General features: G+C 34.6%; 1 protein-coding gene across 1 annotated transcript in view; it reads left to right on the top strand.

The window, feature by feature from the left end:
• The window catches only part of LOC131850080 (pikachurin-like), an 80,690-nt gene extending 60,010 nt beyond the window's left edge, over positions 1–20,680 (top strand). The window contains exons 8-17 of the mRNA XM_059200232.1: positions 11,327–11,754; positions 12,192–12,269; positions 14,090–14,235; positions 15,381–15,642; positions 16,245–16,339; positions 17,219–17,602; positions 18,686–18,823; positions 19,109–19,195; positions 19,785–19,888; positions 20,445–20,680. Of these exons, the coding sequence (XP_059056215.1) occupies positions 11,327–11,754; positions 12,192–12,269; positions 14,090–14,235; positions 15,381–15,642; positions 16,245–16,339; positions 17,219–17,602; positions 18,686–18,823; positions 19,109–19,195; positions 19,785–19,888; positions 20,445–20,605 (1,883 nt within the window). The 3' untranslated portion in view covers positions 20,606–20,680. The remainder of the gene's footprint in view (positions 1–11,326; positions 11,755–12,191; positions 12,270–14,089; positions 14,236–15,380; positions 15,643–16,244; positions 16,340–17,218; positions 17,603–18,685; positions 18,824–19,108; positions 19,196–19,784; positions 19,889–20,444) is intronic.
• The last annotated feature ends 320 nt before the right edge of the window (positions 20,681–21,000 follow it).

The following is a 21,000-nucleotide window of genomic DNA, read 5'->3' as shown; positions in this document are numbered from 1 at the left end:
ACATTGTATTCTTATATAGGTGTCTAGGTCTAACATTAAATGAAAATCCCGTGCATGAACAATTATTGTCATACACGTTTGTCATTTACGTAATCATTTAGAATTGCAACGCATGAGTGTATCCCGGGTGGACAGATCATAACGTTATGTCTGTAGTATTTTTCATGCATATAGGCTACGTTTACATCTTACCATCAAGGGGACCGTTTGATTTCTTGCTTTCCAATGATCGTTCGTTGAATAAAATATTTTAGAGATCTCTCACTCCAAGACACTTATTTGCCCTATTTACAAACTATTTTTAATGTACATAAGTGCAAATAAGCAAACAACATCACGGCTATATACATGAACATGAACACATACTACACTAAAAAATTAGGAACTTTGCAGAAAACAAGAACAATCTAAAGCACTTATAGGTTGTGAACGATTGAACTAAAAGAGTAAACTAGTTCGCAGCAGGTTTTTATTAGTTAGCTGTGAACTAAATCGGGCGCTCCGAGTCGCGAACTTTTATGCACAACACTACGATCTACAAAGGTTGTGTGAGTTAACAAGTTTTAATATCCCACAAGGCAAAAGGCCTTATTTATGTGCCTCGCCGAGCCGACAGCGTTGATTTATGTATTGCATTTTTCAATAATTGACGAGGCTAATGTGTTATATGAGTCCCAATAAAATAAAATAATTATCGAGATATGTTTTTCATCTCCGACGATTTAAAAATACTTCTAATTTTCCTTATTATATAGTAAGATCTAACTAATCTCTGTCTATACATTGAAGATATATATTATATACACGTACTAACTGTGCGCGCGATTTCATCCGCGAGTAATTTATAGCCTATATATGTCATTCTGATGTATAAGCTATATTACTGTAAAGATTCTTCAAAATCCATTCAGTAATTTTAGCGTGAAAGAGTAACAAACATCCATCCATACTCACAAACTTTCGCATTTATAATATTAGTAAGATATACATGAATGATAAACAAAAAAATCGAATCTTTCTTTTAAACATTAGTATATGTATATAATATACGTAATAATACACGTAGAAGCGCAAACAAAATCGTAGAAATACAATACTCATTCATTCATAATTTAAGAGTCGCGCTCTTGTCGGTGGAGCTTTTGCCATTATCCACGATCTTCCATCGATTTGTTTGGTTGTTGATACGACACGACTCCAAAGGTTTCCTTAATCTGCTTATGGTCTTCTCCTATCCCTCTTTCCTTCTATTTTTCCTTCAATAATATTATTCATAACTTCAAGTCGTATCAAGTGCTTCAACCTGTTTCCCTGCTTATTCTCAGTAATATTTATGATCTGTCCCTGTTCTTTAACCCTTTGCCTATTGTACTTCTTCATTTCTTATTTTATCTTTCCAGCCAATTATTTCCATTCTTCTCCAACAACACATTTCAAAGGATTCCAGTTTGCCTCTTTCCTTTTGAGTCAATGTCCACGTCTCACAGGCATACAAGGTTATACTCCAGATGTAAGTCTTGGCAATACTCATGAATACAAATGTATATCGTGCGGGCATTGAACCTATCTCTACATGATTGACTACTAGTTTACGAAAAATTTGACGAAATCTCCTATCACTTGCACCTTTCCCTATATATTGTCTTCACTTGCCTCCTAAGGGGTATTTACATGTGACAATTTTGACCGTACGACTAATTGGCTCACAAAGCCTCACTATTTGCACAGTTCATCGAACATGCGGTGAGGGATTGCTTGGGAATTGAACATTTTCACAACCCGTCCTATTTAGGGTCTGTTGATTTAATTCTGCATTCGGATGGTGGCTTTGCGACTGTGATCACCGTCGATTTAGTCGATTTGCTACTTTACTGTGTGATAATTCGTTCTGCGAGTGGTCAAGTTACGAGATTTTCTCTAAAAACTAGGTTTTTGACGAAAGGTCTATTTCTACTATAGCTCCTGCTCTGATAAGTGATAATGTTATACTCTTGTCATTTAATCCCTTGTGGTAGATTGTATTGACGTAAAATGTTAAAAACAATAAATATGAAATTTAACAACACCTGTTTAAAAGTTTTTCTTTTACTATCTTTTGCTGTTGTCGCAGCTGGCCTTTACAGTTTCACCGAACGATATGAGGCGAATGTAGATGGCAATCCAAACCTGTGGAAAGACTTCCGGAGCGGCTGAAGGCCAACTCCTGTCTAACAGATACGACACTAATCTGGAGCACTGCTAGAAGCTCAAACTCAGTCTGTCGTAATTTCGTTCCAGTTTGAATTGTACAGGGGATTCACGGCAGGGTGTTTAAAGGAACAACATAGAAGATTCTGGCTCATTCTTCTTGTGTTGACTCTGCAATCCTAATGTATAATAGAAAGATTACTAGTCAAATGCGTTCATTTAAAGGGGACCTTTTTTTTCAAAGTTACCTAGACCCGTTAGGGACAAGAATTGAAGGATATTCTTAGGAGGGATGGTTTAAATCTCCTCAGGGTATAGTGTACAAAGATATTTCGCTCATGCATGAGTGGGCTACAATCACATAGGAGTTACGTACATAATACGATAAAATATTGTATAAAAATCGAGCTGTGTACACACGGCTTTATATATCGAAATTTTCTCCCGTTATTAGTACAGTACGTGCGTAGAATTCACCAATGAGTGATGTGAAATAATGGAGTTGTTTCGTGGCCTTGAATTAGAATCAATCGAGCTATGTATTAGAATTGAACGGAAATTCTTGCCTTATATTGTCGATTGCTAACTACTATTATTATGTATATGAAAGCATTATATAATCAAGCCCCTGACGTATTCTTTTTATGTAATTGGAATTGAAAATAAGCTAACATCTAATCTCCGATCGATCCCCCGTTCAATTACCCCCGAGCTAAGGTTTGAACCCCTTGCGGTGCCCTCAGACTGAGTCGGCCTTCAGCCGCTCCATAAGTCCTTCCCCGAGTCTGGTGTGCCATCTGCTCTAGTCCCTTATGGTCCGGTGAATTTGTAAAAGTCAGATGCAGCCAACAGCAATAGAGTCGTTAGTAGTATTTTTGAGATTGTTAGTTAAATATAAATAAATATCACATTCAAAGTTTATAACGCTTTAAGAAGGTAAAATAACATAGGGAATTAAAGTTTGTATGGAAATTCCACATTGTTGTGCCTGTAACGATAAAACTTTATTCATTTGCTTTTTATAATTAGCCTTAACAATTAAAAATGCTATTCACGATCACTATTCCACGCGGAAGATCTCGCAGGCACAGGTTACTGTATACAACTGAAAGAATTTTTAAATTAAAAAAAAAATATATTCTCTGGTATTAAATCTTTCCTCTACATTAATTTAAATATATAAAACTGAAAAATGTATTATGAATTTGGCTATGTAGGTAATCTGACATGAACTTGACAAGCATTAACGCCAATGTTAATATTCTTAAAGAAAAGTTAACACCCGGAAAAGTGGCCGAACGAGACGCAGTAAGAGTAGTACTTATGTTGGGGTTTGTTGTGTAGAAAGGTAGTAAATTATATTGATGTAGCATTGCTATCTAGAATAGTGTAAAACAATTAAATATGAAGAGCACAACAAATTAATATAATATGTCTACACACAGTATTTTTGTTTCGGTCAGATTTGAATTCAGATTCTTTGTAAAGCTGGTTGAAAGCCAAATGCACTGTAGCAAAATGAATAGAAATTACCTTTATTAAGATAAATTAAATTTCAAGCATATTTTAGAAAGAAAGAAAGTAATGATATTTATTCAGTGCTTTTCAACAATGTTACAATATAAAAAACAAACAAACGAAAATTTTAATTTCTTTAAATACTATTGCCATAATATGAGCAAGGAACAGTCGAATGACTGATGTAAATATAATATAAGATAATCTATAACGTAATATTAAAATCAAATTCAAACCCGTAACAAAACTAAATCATACTCATATATAAACAGCCATAGGATATTCCCATAACTGAAGTTTCTTTGTATGAATGTAGTAGTTAACATCTATACCAGTATTTCCCAATCTTTTTAGAGCCATGGCCCACCTTAGCCTTACTATGCCCTCGAAGACGAGACGAGCAAAGAAAAAGGAACCGGTATAGTCACAAAAAACATATTGACTTTCATTACATATGTAAAACGAATATAGTTATATATTATAAAACATATATAAAAGAGTTTCTAACCCGATATAACAAACATAATTTACAAAATTAAAAATTGAATTGTTCAGTTAAGAAACTTAAATACTTGGTTTTAGGAAGAAATCACTAGGCAATTGTTAATGAAACGGTAAGTTCATATAATTTTAATAAAGAGTTTATTTTTTAATTGCCCCCTGTGGAAATAGAAATAGAAATAATCTTTATTCAAATAAACTCAATACAAGCACTTTTGAATAGTCACATTTTTGTATTCTATCGGATTTTCTACTCATTCGGAACGCAGTCTCATCCCAAGAAGAAAGAGCAAGAGACTTGTGTGTTGTTCTTTTGAATTGAATAGAATAATTACACAATAACAAGTATGAGGCATGCGATAATCAATATAGAAACTGCTATGCATTCATTCCTGGTGCAATCAGATAATATTGTCAGCGCTATGATTTTTAAGTATCTTCTACAAAACATTATTGTTTACAAACTCTTAAATTTTATAATAAGCTTTTTTTTACAAAGGAAGTGTTTTATACGATATTTGAATCTTATTTCAGACAGATTTAGAATGTGGGGCATGGACCTCACGTTGGGAAATACTGATCTATACGAAACTCCATTAACAATTAGTTATAGGTACTCATATACTCTAAACTTTGTGCGTCTCCAATTAAATCAATTTCTTACATTTGAATCTATTTTCAGGCAGATTTAGAATGTGGTGCATGGGCCCTATGTTGAGAAACACTGATCTAACGAAACTCTATTAACAATCAGTTAAACTCATATGCTGTAAACTTTGTGCGACCCCAATTAAATCAATTTCTATGGAGAATTCAGTGGAAATGGAGCGGACTTCTAAACTATGTTTTAACCCGTTTACAGTTAACTTACTTGAGATGAGATTATTTATATGCGGGTATATTCATCTCTGTGTGTAATGGTAATACATACACCCAGGTTTCACCGATCCCAAGATTTATCAAATATTGTATTGTAAAACAATTAATAATTAGATAAAAGTTTTAAGTTTTGGAATGTTGTGGAACGTGTTACGGAAATTCGTCATTTTAAAGCTGGAACAATGGAACTTTTTTTCGGATTTTTCGATATAAATATTATTTCATGTACCTAAATTTTTACTAATATTTCTTCTTCTACTACAATGATACATATTTCTAAGTTCTTATCAAAAATTGTAAATATATATCATAAACGTATAGTACTAAATTGAAGCATTTCTGAATTTAATTTTAGACTCCACTGTGTTAATGAAGACCAGTATATCTTATCCAGTTTATATCAGTTGTCTAGTATAACTATATAAGCTCTGCTTAGTTTAAAACTAGATGGCGCTGTGTGATTTGTCCAGAGTTATTATTACTATACTTTTGAAAGTTCTAAATTGGACACAATTATCTCGAATACAGATGAATCCAAATTCGTATAAAGTCTATATCTCACCTACTTCATATTCCAGCCACCAAACTTCATGCTTGTCAGTGCTATTTTGATTCTAGTGTGAAACGTAGAATTGCAGAATTTGTATTATAACGGGACATATAACGAGTACCGCGAGTGTCAGTTGATGATGTTATTGTCCGGTGATGTTCATATAACCAACAGTTACAACTTACCATTTACCGTCAACTAGTTTGCCATTCCAGTCACATAAAGAATTGAGCTACTGTTCATCATCTACATATATATAACTCAAAGGTGACTGACGTAGTGATCTATCAACGCACAGCACAAACCACTGGACGGATCGGGATGAAATTTGGCATGCAGGTAGATGTAACGACATAGGCATCCGCTACGAAAGGATTTTGATTAATTCTACCTCCAAAGGGATAAAATTGAAGATGATATTTTATATGAAACTTTGTCAATTTTAAACCGATCGGGCTGAGACTTTGCATGCATATAGCTACTATGACGGAGGCATTTCCTAAGAATGGATTTTGATAAATTCCACCCCTAAGGGGATAAATTAAAGCGAGCGAAGCCGCGAGCAAAAGCTAGTGGTCAATAAAACGCGAAAGTACGTCACCTTGTTTGCCATTCTAGTAAAAATTAAACTGCTATTCATCACGGTCAAACGAGATCAAAGCCGCCAGTGTTAGAGGGTAGTTTTCTAATACTGCAGTCTACCCTAAACCAATATCAACAAACCAGCTACCGAAAACTTTAAAGATTAAGTATTACATTGATAAATGGCATTTCTTTCGAGCCGAAGGAAAAGTTCCCAGCTGTTGGTACAACCTACACTCTAGGGACAGAGGCGTGTGCAAGATAAATTGTGGGTTTGTTTGAAATTATCCCAACTTTAGATTATTGTACAGTAATTTTGATGAAACTTAGTTCTTAATTATCTTCAAGTTAAAATTAGAAGTGGATTAGTTTAACGGCTATCCACTGAGCGATGATTTATATATTGTTGATATTATCTGCGACATAATAATTTTAAATATAGAATGGTATACATATATTAATACGTGAGGAAAAGCTATGTACCCCTTTTTACGAAAATTGCGCGGACGTAGGAGTATCAAAATTTCCCACAATTATCCTTACTAATATTATAAATGGGAAAATAACTCTGTCTGTCTGTCTGTCTCGCTTTCAAGCCAAAACTATTGTATGTAATTTCATTTAAAAAACCGATTTAAATGAAATTTCTTACATACAGATTGTCTAGACCCTAAGAAAAGACATAGGCTACTTTTTAATGAGAAAAAAGGGTAGTAAGGGGTTAAAAGGGGAGATGAAAGTTTGTTTGTATGAATAGGTACTCTTATAACTCGCGTACGAAGTCGCGGACACAGCTAGTAGTTTATATAGAGAAGAAGCGCAGAATGCAAATATTTTTTTACTAGCATGTGCATAGAAAATACATTAATTAACAAAAAAAATTACAGACACTACTATATATTGGACACACTTACGCATATATACTCTTTTATGTACTGCCTGTGAGACTGACTATTATTATACAGAGATATATAGTGCGTGTGATTTTAAAGGTATACTTATATAATTAAGTATAATCAAATATGATGATGATGGTGAAGTATAAGTAGTGGACTGCAGTGGTCTGATGATGATAATGAAGAGGTGTAACCAGAAATAGAAAAAAAGTTGTTAATACATTCCGAACTTTGATGTTTCCTGCGGTTGGTTACTTGAGAATTAAGGGACAAAATGTTACTAATATTATAAACGCGTAATTTTGTGATTATGGATAGATAAATAGATGATGATGATGTTTGTTATTCTTTCACACAAAAACTTAATGAAACTTTCAATAATATAGCTTATATAGCAGAATAATACAAAGAGTAACAGAATATAAATTTCACGCGGCTGAAAGCGCTGGCACAGCTAAGTGTTGCTGTGCCAGCGCCAGCGTTGCTAAATTTAATAAATTTAATAATATATCTTATATTACTAAATTTCAATTAAATGCTTATTCTCTTTAAACCCCATTGGTTCACAAACATCGCAAGAAATGTCCTTACAAACTTTCACATTAGCAATTTCATTCGGATACAGGAAATTGTCTGTACTAATATATACGTGTGCATTATTCTCGTCCCTTACTTCTCGTAAAGTTAAGCCTTAAAGCCTTCTTGTGTCTCCTTTTAACTGCAATGTCGATAGGACAGGCTATTTCCCTTTCATCCGGGATTATTTACAATGTCTTCATTCTCTTTTGAAGTGTGTGCTTCAAGCCTGACCTTAAGTGTACTATGTGATTTATTATAGTTGATGCATAGTATACCAGATAAACTGACATTGTTTATCTTTATCAATACTTTCAATTCACCGTCTACATTCTTATTTAACTTTCTATTCGTCACTTCATTTGGTTGGAATTTCATTTTTATTAATCAAAATAAATAAAAAAAATTAAAATACAAGTATCCTAAGTAACTCCTTATAACTTTAGCTATCTGCGACTGAAAAAATAGGTCCAACCGTTTCAGAGCTTAGCAACACTTGACAGACAGACAGACAAAAATGTATGAATTTAATTTTTCGATAAATGTTTCGATCATTTCACTAAATTCATATATACTCTAATATAAATTTAGTGAAAAGCCATTAATTTAAAAATACAAACAGACACTTCAATTTTATTTATGGCATCGCAGCTTTAGATTTTTTATTTACTGTTGTTGATTGATTTGATTGTCAAACAAAAGATCGATGGTACAATGATTTTTAAAATATTATATATACTTTCATATTGTAAGGTATCTTGTACCTATCCTTCTAAGAGAAATTCCAACATCTATATGGAACAAGTTCGTAAACATGCAAATCTGATAATAATTTTGTAATACAATTGTCTTCACCCAAAATCGTAATAGCTTGTTTGAAGTAATTTAGATTTTAAAGTTCCAGGTGCAAAGTTGGATAACAAACGTTGTTATAATTGCTTTTGGACTAAAACAATTTGTAATCTCTTAAAGTAGGATGTAACTTTTTAAAGATATCGCAGTTTGGAAGTTTTAAAGCAATTAGCAATTTAAAAGAGCAACTCGATGCTATCGTAGTAGATTTTTTTTTAAAACAACCCTGAATAGTCCCTAAAGGTTCATAATCTGGTCAATACCAAACGAAAATTTTGTGTTTCAATTTGGATTTTCGACGAGTCTCTGTAGGAAAGGGAAGGAAGCATTATGTCGTCTCTAGCGCACACTGCTGTCGTCTTGCGGGCATTAAGCTGTGGACGGCCAGTGAAAACAGTAGTGTGTGTTTGTAGCCGATAATTTGGAAGTCACGCAGTACACTTTCCTATTGTATTCACTCACTATTATGCTAGTTAGTTGTTCATTGACCATTAAGACCAAAATATACTCTCGAATGTATCTCTCCGCTAGTTGCTTTTGTTACATCACCTATCGATGATGTGGCGTGAGGCACCATAAACTAACCACAGACATTATTCATTCTAGAAAGGTAGTGCGGAAAATATGGCGCTGGTATCTCCACGGCAGAACTTAGTGGCGCCCTCTATCAAATTTCTTACGATAGTGTCAACAACCCCTTTTTTACTTCATTTATAAAACAATATTTATTGAAAATCATGAAGCTTCTATGATGGAACTAAATTCTGAGAGAATCGTTGTGGTAGCTCTCTGTCGTATTTAATTCAAGTATACCGAAATTAATGTGGTTTTCATCACCACTTCTAGTTGAGAACACCCCTGATAACTGTATTTGGAATAACAAGCGTAAAAAGAAAAGTATATTTACTGTATTTATCAAAATTTTCTCATTCTTTAATTGACTTTACCTACCTAATTTAGTTTAAATCAAGTTAATATAGAGATTGTTGTTGTTGATTAGCTGGGATTCAAGTACAACTAGGAATATAGCTCATATTTACATTACCAGCTAGCAATTAAAAAAACTTGAGACGGAAAACTCACAGTAATTTTGCGAGTATAATTATTTCAGTCTTTATACCAACTAACATTGCAAACCGGCATTCAAACTAATTAGTGAATGCCTTAATGAGCGAGATAAAGTCACATGTGCAGACGACTTTGTATATTTAATTAGATTAGATTTTTTTTTTTCAATATTTAAATTGAACATATAGTTGAACCAACTAAAAAACATGTACCAAGTGAAAGTCTTGCCAGTTCTTCTCAAATTAAGTAGCTAGCCGAACTGGACGGTTGGAATAGCGATAGAAAATATGAAATACCCAAGAAGCCGAAATGTCCTATGTGAAGAAATTACTTTGAGTTTAATATTTCATATAATAATATTAATAATCTCAGGACAATTCACACAGCGCCCTCTAGATGCAAGTTAAGCTATCTAAAACTTGTGTTATGGCTACTAGATAACTGATACAAATATATAGATACTTTTTTTTTCGTAAATACATACATATTATACATAGAAGCACCCAGACCGATACAAAAAATCATACTCATAAATACAAATGTTTGTGACGTGCGAGGAATCGAACCCGCGGCTATCGGAAGTAAGGCGGTGTGCTAAACCGCTAGACCACCGAGGCCGACATAATATCTCAACTTTTCTTCTATAGTTACTAATTACTCGTACCTACTGATTAAAATGATTAGAGTGTAATGCTAGTACGCAGAATGTGTGTTATTTCTGTGGATTATGGATTGGTTTCCCCAATCCGCTCTTGTTTTAATACCGGCGTTGCACGAATGATGATGAAATTCGGTAATATTTGCGAGGAAAGCAATGAATACGTAATAGGTTCACATACACGCTCCCGGAGTTCAATTGTGATTTTGTCTTACATGACTCCCTAATTGAGATGTTGAATCTTATTATGTATTAGATAAATGTAATTGTGTTTACAATTTGATTTTGTAATCTTCACTTCATTCATGCGAAATAATATTATCTATAAATTATCTATCAAAAACCTTATACAAATTTTATATATATACTTATACAAAAACTTTTCGAAATTTGCGCAAACGGAGAAGTATGATTTCACACACTTATCTACGAGTATACTAATATTATAAAGCTTAAGAGTTTGTTTGTTTGAACGCGCTAATCTCAGGAACTACTCATTCGAATTGAATAGTTATTTTTGTGTTAGATAGTTCATTTGTCGAGGAAGGCTTTAAGCTACATAACATTACGCTACGACCAATAGGAACGGAGCTGCAATGAAAAATATTGCAAAAGGTGCGGAAATGAACACGCAGACGAAGTTGCGCGGGCCAGCTAGTAGTTTATATAAAGAAGGAGTTTTGTTCCAAATTTCTTTCTATTCTTTCCAATTTTACTTACGATGGTCGCAGGTTGGATTCCTCGCACGGTATAAAAATATGTTTTCATGAGTATGATTGTTTATATTAGTCTGGGTATTTTATAGGTGTATTATGTATGTATTTACAAAAAAAATGTATCTACGTATTTATATCCCTTGTCTAGTACTCATAACAAGCTCTTAGTATGGTACTAGATGGCGCTATGTGAATTGTCCAGGAATATTATTTATTATTATTATTATATTAATAATTGTCTAAGAGTGATTAAGAAATAAATAATAATATTAAACAGACATTTTATAATATTGGATAGGTGTAAGTATCATTATCGATTTTAACATAATCTCTCTTGTTATAGCCGAGTGTGCACCAGCTCTAGCACCATGGAAACCACCAAATGAAGTCACTACTAGTGAATCCAATCACAACAACGACGCACATGGCATATACGATATAAACGATATTGTACACTTCGAAGACAATGATATAGTCATGCGAGACGCTAAAACACAGGAACAAAACAATTTAGATAACTCGGTTGAACAGTTCAAAAACTACAGAATGGCAAAAGACGTTACAAAAATAAAAAGTGAAAAAGATACTAAAATTAATGATATTAATAATGATGTGAGCAATGATTTAAATAGTGATAACGATAAAGCGATGAGAACGGCTAAAGTTGATGATAAATGCGAATGTCATCATGGCGGCGGTTGTGTTGGCGGTGTGTGTTTGTGTCCGTTGGGATATGCTGGAGAGAAGTGCGAAATTACTTTGGACCTAAAGGTAATAATAATAAAATTGATTTTAATTTAAATTTTTACTTTATATTTTTTTGACAGAATAACTTACAATAATACAGGGAGCATATTCCAAACGATCAGGGTGAACAGCTTGGTTCCTTGTCTACAAATTCTGAAAGCCAAAAAGCTTAGAAAGTGACATTTTCAAACATTAAATCGAAGTTATTCTACATACATGACCTACATATTCTTCACTCTTGAGTAATATTGCTACAGTATGAAATTAAAAATTTAATTTCAGATATGTTTTTCTATAATTTTTTTCTTCAAAGACCACGTCACATATGATATGGAAATATATAAAAAACATATGCATATCTTTCGTAATACTTAATATAATTATCATAATCTTGAATTTCAATAAGCATAATTATATTTCATAAAAACTAAAGATAATTATCATAATAATTTTAATTTCAGGTTCCACGTTTTAACGGGTCTTCATACCTCCGTCTACCAGGTCTCGGCAACTCCGCGCAGTCGTGGCTGGATATACAAGTAAGTGCATATTTTATATTACTTAAATATATTACAAATTACCCCGGTAGACCTTGTAAAAAGTCGTTGCGTATTACCTTAGTTTCACCTATTTCATCCGCTTAGCAGTTTGCTTTGTAAGATGTGTTCTAGTTAAAGGGTGTCATGAAGCAGTGAAATTGCTTGAATAAGATAACATTCAAGTCCATAGTGTTGTCCATGTACATAGGCGAAGATTACCACTTAGGATCAGCTAACTAGCAATAAACTATAATGTTAATATATGCATAACTCGAAAGTTAGGAGCTTGGGCAAAGCCAAGAATAGCCACTAATGTATGTAGATCTTTAAATAGTATAAAATTAAGTCACTTCCGCTGTCTGTTCGCTTAGATCTTTTAAACTACGCAATGGATTTTGAGGCAGTTTTTAGCAATACATAGAAAGTTTCAAGAGAAACAATACAATTACACCCGTGCAAAGCTGGAGCGGGTAGCTGGTAATTTTATAAAGCAAATTCAGTAACAATTTGTAATAAAGTAATCACTAATCTGGATTATTAATAAGCAAAATACAGTTTGAATATTGTCTCGTTAACGTCTTAGTAGAATAATCTGAATCTATAATGGTTCTGTTTATTATATCAATTAGATCAATACATAAAGTTGAAGAGTTCATTTGCTTGTTTGGTCGAACTTATCTTAGGGACTACAGATTCCAATCGTACTTCCAGATTATTTGTATTGGTTTAGATATTCTCTATGTATATTATACCTATATATTTGTAAATTGTGTTTAAATATTTCTATCAGTTATTATTATTTCTATCATTTAGTAGTCATACCTTAGTTTAGGACGAGATTGCACTGGGTATGTGAATTTTCCTAGGTTTTATATTATTACTAGCTGTTCCCGCGGTTTCATCCGCCTGAAATTTATAGCCTATATGTTATTCTGATGTATAAGCTATATTACTGTAAAGTTTCATTAAAATTAATTCAGTTGGTTTTGGTAAAGAGTAACAAACATCTATTCATACTCACAAACTTTCGCGTTTATAATATTAATAAGATTTTGCTAAAAAATGTTTATAAACATCCAACTTAAATATTAAATCCTTTACTAACTAAATATTTTCATAATAAACATGCCCGAATATTTTTTGTAACTTTTTCGTTTTTATAAACAAAACGGGCCCCTTAACCACATCACAGTTCTCATAAATAAACTCGGTAAGTGCTAGTAAAACAAAGTAATAAGCCGACTTTACACATATATTTTTAAACAAGCAAAAGTTTCCCGTGGTCGTTTAAAAGCTTTCGCGAAAAAATAATTTGTTTAAGGGGAAAAAATGTTGGCGAAACCTGACTAACGCCACGCGACAGCTTGCCGAGTTATGAAATAAATTGGTCCTGGCTTAACGTCTGTCACGAATGTTCGTCTACGCATTTTTTGATGTAAATATACATTAGAATACTTAACGCAAATGCAGCTTTTTAATTTACTGCTTCCTTTTGATGTATTAGTTAATATTTTGCTGGCGAAATAATGCTGGTTTTATTAATTCTCCAGGTGTCGTCAAGATTATTTAAATTTATAGTCATGGTTTTTGAGTATTTTTTTTAAATATATTAAATACTTTTACTTTTTGTATATATAAATGGTATTTAACTGTGTCATTTATCTTAATAATATGTATTATTAGATTTCACCGCCTTATTAGGTATCTCTGATCAGCTACGGTTGACTTGTAGGGAATACCATCAGGTATTAAGTCCACCACGTATACAATTTTCTGTACCAAAGAATAAATAAATAAAATTATTTATCTGTCTTTCCCAGATAACTCTCAAACCGACTGACGGCGATGGCTTGGTGCTGTACAACTCCGAACATGCGAGCGGAGACGGAGATTTCTTCTCCCTCCACCTCAGAGATTACTTCGTGGAGTTCGCTTTCGATCTTGGCTCTGGTATTGCATTGGTCAGGTTAGTGAAATACCATATGATATTGACAAATAATATAAAATGTTGAATGGAATGCGAGATAGGGTAGACAGGGTGTGATGTTTTTATTTAATATTTTATTTTTGTATATAAACCTTTAGAAACTGTAGTATATATTTCTCTTTCTCTTCTCTCTTTCAGCATAAAGTAATCCACTACTGGACGTATGCCTCTAGCATAGTTTTCCACTAATTCTATCTGTGGCGCACCTTGTCCAGGTCTGCCCTGCCGGGTTCCTGATGTCATCAGACCATCTGGCGGTTGGCGTGCCTACGCTTCTGCTTCCGATCCTAGGTCGCCACATTAGGGATCTGTATGTCGTTATTACTTGGACATACATACATCCAAAGAATCGCGCAACTACACTTTAGTTGCGCGATTCTTTGGATGATGTCGCTAACTCCAGTGCGCCTTCTGATCTCAGTATTTCGCAGTCTGTCTCATAGGGAGATACCGAGCATAGATCGCTCCATTGCTCTTTGGGTGACTTGTAGCTTGTTGACCCTTTCGGCGGTTAGTGTCCACGTTTTGCAAGCGTATGTTATCACTGGTAGGACGCATTGCTTGTATAATCTTGTTTTCAATATTTGCGTGATCTTAGATTTGAAAACATCTTTGAGTTTACTAAAAGCACCCCATCCTAACTGAATTCGCCTATCCAACTCTGCATCCAAGGACTCTGCATCTAGTCGGATTTTTTGGCCTATATAGATGTATAGATGTACACGTGTAAGACCACGTGTTCCCTGGTGGTTCCCTGAATTGAAACCGATATCGTGTTTGAGGGACCCAACCACTCAGTCTTCTGCAGATTCATCTTCAGGCCTATTCTATCAGATACTTGACTCAGTATGTATTTAGTATTCATATATTATCTATTTCTATTGCTATACTGTGCTACCTACCTTTCCTTTACTCACAGCTTCCAAATCCCAGGTTGTCTGTAAGAGATTGCTTTGAGCGATAAGGCCGCCATTTGTTAGCATATTTTCAACAAGTATATTTTTTTGTAGTTTTTTTACTGTGCATAATAAAGAGTTACCTATTTATTATTATACTTTGATACTTTGCTGATTTTGCTTTGATCACACCAATACTAATATAAATGAAAAAAAACCATCTTTCAGATCTGCGTACCCTCTAAAACCGAATACCTGGCACCGAGTATCAGTGAGCCGTTCTGGTAAACATGCTTCTCTGCGTGTGCGCGCTTCATCAACCAATGACGTCCGCGTGACGTCACCTCGAGATGACGCGACTCGCTCGGTGACGTCACGCGGCGCCGCCCGCCGGCTCACTCTTAGGCAGCCGATGCTATTGGGAGGAGCGCCTCACCCCTTACCACCTAGACTGGCCTTAAGGACGTCTTTCAGTGGATGCGTAGGCCAAGTAAGTTTATAAACTTATTCTCTTTGATTTCATTTATTTATTTACTAGTTGTGCTCACGTGTTATAATGACCATATATAGAATAAATATTCAGTAATCTAACCCAAATGCCAAAAATAAATATCATCGTTGTAGCTTGAAGAATGATGATATTTCCATACAAACATTCATATCGCCTTTCAACCCTTATTTCGCATTATAAAGAAGCCTACAGGTATGTCCTTTCTCAGGGTCTAGATTATATGTGTATCAAATTTCGTTTAAATCGGTTTTGTAGTTTTAGCGTGAAAGTTAGACAGACAGACGGACAGAGTTACTTTCGAATTTATAATTTTTTTTTTACGGCCTCGGTGGTCTAGCCGTTTAGCACACCGCTTCACTTCCGAGGGTCGCGGGTTCGATTCCTCGTAAACAAACATTTTCTTTCATGAGTATGATTGTTTGTATCGATCGATTTGTTTACGTGTGTAAGTTTTTTTTATTATTTTCCGGCCTACTTCTAAGCTATTGGTCGCAGATGGCCATTACAGTTTCACCGGACGATTTGTGTGTCATTGTGCTTGTGAGTTTGATGTTACATGAAGAACTGTATGCTTTTTCCAGTTGGTAATAAATGATGAAGAGTTGGCTGTAGTGGCATCAGCGTTGGGTGGTTTGAATGTAGATAACTGCGACGAACCTAATAATACAACGTGTCTGTAAGTATTCTTTCTTTTATCTTTCTTGAAATAAAAATACTGCCATAGACATATTTATTTATCTTTCTTGATTTAACACGTTGAAGACCGTATTAAAAAATTCTTATTTCTCACATAGGCACCGGCATTTTTTATTGTTAATTAGGTATATTATTTTTTAAATGTCTTTGGTGTACAATCATTTGAGGTAGACATTATTTAACCCCTAGATTTATTTCAATTAAAGTGCCCACTGTTGATCTCTCGGTCCCATTGTGTAAATTTACTTTCGTTGCGGAGTGACCCACCGGTGGGCATGTATTTAACGAGTTAAATAACATAAACACACTGTTATAACGATTATCAAAAATGGGAGAAGTTTATCGTTATCATTTAAATCTATTACAGACACTTATGGTAAATCAGATCTGTTAGTTCAGAATGTGGTTTGATTCAAGAACAACAGACGCGAAATTCTGCTGTAATGTTTTCAAATGAGATTTTACATAATTATAACAATTTTCACCCGCGCGAGATCGTTGCGTAACATATTCCCCGTTTTCGCAACAATTTTCATTGCAGCTCCGCTCCTATTGGTCGTGGCGTGATGTTATATAGCCTTTAGCCTTCCTCGATAAATGACCTACCCAATACTAAAAGAATTCTCAAAATCAAATCTGTTTCTGAGAGATTATACCGAATTTCCAAACTAACAAACTTTACCTCTTTGTAATATAGATTTATTGTGTATACTGCACCGTATAGTGACCGCCAGGACATACATTCTATTGTATAATATTATAATACAATATAATTAGTAACCATAATCCAAAAGACCAGTCCATAAACAACACGTTCACGAATATGACGCTTTAATAAAGATTATATTTACCTTTCCAGCAACAGCGATTTATGTAGAGAAATACTTCAACCCATGTTACAATATCGACATAATATATCTGATAACAACATACACCATTCAATTGTACCCAAGAAAGGGTTCAGACCCAAATACCATAAAGTCAAATCGAAGAAACACAACCAACATTTGCATACAGAGAAGTACAAAAAGAAGAAGTATTTTGCAAGTAAGAAGCATGACTACTTGCAAGACACGAGAAGTAACGATGTGGTAACGGAGAAGCCTGTTTACGATGGACAAACATACATGCAAGTTAAATATTTAAATTCAAATGAGATAAATTGGGGTGATACTAATACATATCCAAGCTTCACTGGCACTGATAGTTTTATACATATTGATGATGAAGAAACTATGAAAAGGTAGGAAGAATTTGTAGTATTTGATTTTTAAATAGTTTAAGACTTTTAAATTACGGTATCGGTGGTAAGTTAGAATCTATAGGGATGGTACTAACTAAATTTTGAAAATATGTTGAGAAAACTTCGTAGAAACTTTAAAACGCATAGTCTAAAATGAAAAATTACGATTCAAGAAATCGATATCACAGGTCAGAACTACCCCGCTACAGTTGCTTCCATTATTTGAAAATTTGACATTTACACTTGTCTATTTAGTCTCTGATTAAAAAACAGACTATAAGTACTATAACCATATTTGTATACATATATATACTAATGACTACGTGAAATACGTATAAATAAATATTATTCGTCGTAAGGCAAATCGTCGTTGCCACAAGAACATAGCGTTTCACAGATTTAATAAGGAATTAACAATATTCAACAATCAATTATATTAAACTGTCCATATTATATTGAAATTATGACATGGCCTCATTCCGTCTTTGGCATGTGTAAGTTCTGCTTTTCAGTACTTTTCTACAATACTACGCACAGCATATATAACAAGCTGTGTGTAATGTTATTGTATTTTTATAGAACTTTAAACCCGACCGAAAACATTATAAGGGAAAATTGTATAATATAACAAAACTTGTTCTTTGCTATAGGTAATTTCATATAAGGATATGAAATTACCTATAAGTAGGCTATATGGCTATATGGTTAGGCTAGTATAAGGCTATATGGCTTTTACCAGGCAAGTAGGCCCTTGCCTGCTTGCCTGGTAAAAGCCATATAGCCTTTCTGACTAAATATGTATACAAGACACATAAAGTATATGTAAATATTAGGTGAGACTGAGGTATCCGTGTTTTAGAGTGGAAATCGCGAATTGGCAAACGTAGTGTAGGACGCCCTGCAACTAGGTGGAGCGACAACATACGTAGGGTTGCGGGTTGTAACGGTAAGAGAATGGAAGATCGTGCCCAGGCGTGCTCTGGGAGAAGCCTATGTACAGCAGAGGCTGATGATGATGATAATGAGGTATCTGTGCAGAGGATAATTTCTAGTGCAAGTGTGGTAAATGTGATGGTGTTTCAGGCTGGTGAGCTACTCGCTGGACATCAACATCCGGTTCCGCAGCTCTCGCGCGCGCGGCCTGCTGGTGTGGTCGGGCGGCCGCGGCCCGCCGCACGACTTCCTCTCGCTGGCCGTCGAGGATTCCGTGCTCGTGTTCAGGTGAGTACTCTCTGGATATCAACATCCCGGCGAAATTAGGAATTGGCTTACATCAGTCTGCAGATTTTGCCAAGCAGAAGGGAAAACGCCACTAAACATCCTATGTGGTAGTAGCCCACTCATGCATAAACGAAATATCTCCTTTGAAAAGTATACATTCTATCCTGAGGATATGAAAACCATCGCTCCTAAGAATATCCTCCACACAATAAATATGTACAGGTCACAGTGTATGTATGTTTGTCTGTATAAATAATGTGTGTAACAATGAAATATTATTTCCAGATATGATTTGGGTAGTGGCGAAGTGGTGATCATAGCGAATCACACGAAAGTGGACGACGGCTTGTGGCACAGAGCACGGGCGACCAGGTCAGTATTTTCTTTTATATATTTAATAATATAAACGCAAAAGTTTACAAGTATGGATGGATGGATGGATATTTCTTAGTCTTACATGCTATACTACTGAATGGATTTTAATGAAACTTTACAGTAATATAGCATATAAAACAGACACATAGGCTATAAATTTCATGCGAGTGGAACCGCGAGCACATTAATACAATCCCTGCATAATTCACAAAAACGCTATCTAATCAGTCCCAAGCTAATCAGACCTTGTGTTAAGGGTACAAGACAACTATCATACTCATTAACGCAATTGTTTGTACCGTGCGAGGATTCGAACCCGCGGCCATCAGAAGTAAAGTTGTTTAACCGCTAGACCAGCGAAGCCGTCAAAACTATGTTATTGTAATATGTACTTGTTCATGATTAAAGAAGTTATGTACAAAGGCAGGAGCTATACAGGAGTTGCCATGGCGCCTGCTAACTTTTGCAATGTGATATTTGCTGACAAAAAGTGAGCAGGCGTTGGAAGGGTGCTTGTGACACGATAAAGTTTATTACAATTTGTTACAAATGATATAAAATAAAATAAACAACAAATACTTTGCAGGAACAGACAAGCTGGTGTACTTGAAGTGGACGGCCTGGGGTCCGTAGGCAAGGTGTCGCCAGGAAAACTGAAACAGTTGAATACAGACAATGGACTCTACATAGGTAAATAACATTTTTTATTTACTGTACATACCTTTTTTTCTAACTATATCTTAGGCATACAGCACCTTCTCTTAGGCATAAGCGTTCACAGCTTAAAGCCCGCATGACGCCAGCAGTGTGCACTAGAGATGACATAATGCTTCCTTCTCTTTCTCACGTACTACACTATTGGTGGTATTAATACACATTACAATCTCCTTCCCCTTCTTGTACCTCGTTGCTAATAATCTCTGTCAGATAGACCACCACGCAATTCCTCCTGGGAGCTATGGTGGTAAAAATAAGCCACTATAGGCTAACTGACCTGACCTAATACTCATGTTATCATCCTCCACTGATGTCCTGCCAGCGTTACCGTTACCGTTACCATTAGCGTTATATTATATAAAGTTTGAGGCACAAGTTCTCATTACTAATAATCGCTTTCTCTTAATAAACCAGCTATAGTATAGTAGTAAATGTAGACGTGAAAAGTAACAAACAGACAGAAGGACACAGTATAGCATTTATAATACTAATATTATCGTAATTTATGTATATATTTTTTTATTTTCAGGTGGTCTACCATCAATAGAAATTAACAGCATGGGCAAATACAAGACCGGCTTAGTGGGATGCGTCTCGCAAATATCATTAAGTGGGGACTTCGATATACCACTGTCGTTATCAAAATTACCACACACAATCACGAACAATGTCGGCAGATGCACCCCATAAAACTGGGCAATTCATTTAAATGAATCGACCGGTTCATTTAAGTGAATCCACTTCATTTGTTACGAGCGCAGAATTCCTGGTTCATTTATTTTCATTATAAATGAACTGTTCCGCTTGTGTTGTCCAGGTTCATATATATTCATTCTAAATGAACCAGACAGTTATGCGCATATAATTATAATGTTAGGTGTGTTTTATTTACTAAGTTCATTTATTTTTTAACCAATTTATGGTTTGAAGTTTTTTTTTTTAATAAATGACCAATTGTTTTTTTAATAACTCCGTAACTACATATCAATGAATAAATTATCGGAGGCAATAAACTACAATATGATCGAGATAATATCAGCTGTCTTTACACGAGTTTACACAAAATAATAGTAATAATTGAATAA

The sequence above is a fragment of the Achroia grisella genome, unplaced genomic scaffold, assembly GCF_030625045.1.
Source record: "Achroia grisella isolate CSIRO2021 unplaced genomic scaffold, CSIRO_AGI_Agris_v1 utg702, whole genome shotgun sequence".
NCBI classification, from domain to species: Eukaryota; Metazoa; Arthropoda; class Insecta; order Lepidoptera; family Pyralidae; genus Achroia; species Achroia grisella.
Note: the sequence above shows the minus strand (reverse complement) of the source record. Positions and strands in the feature narration are given on the sequence as shown.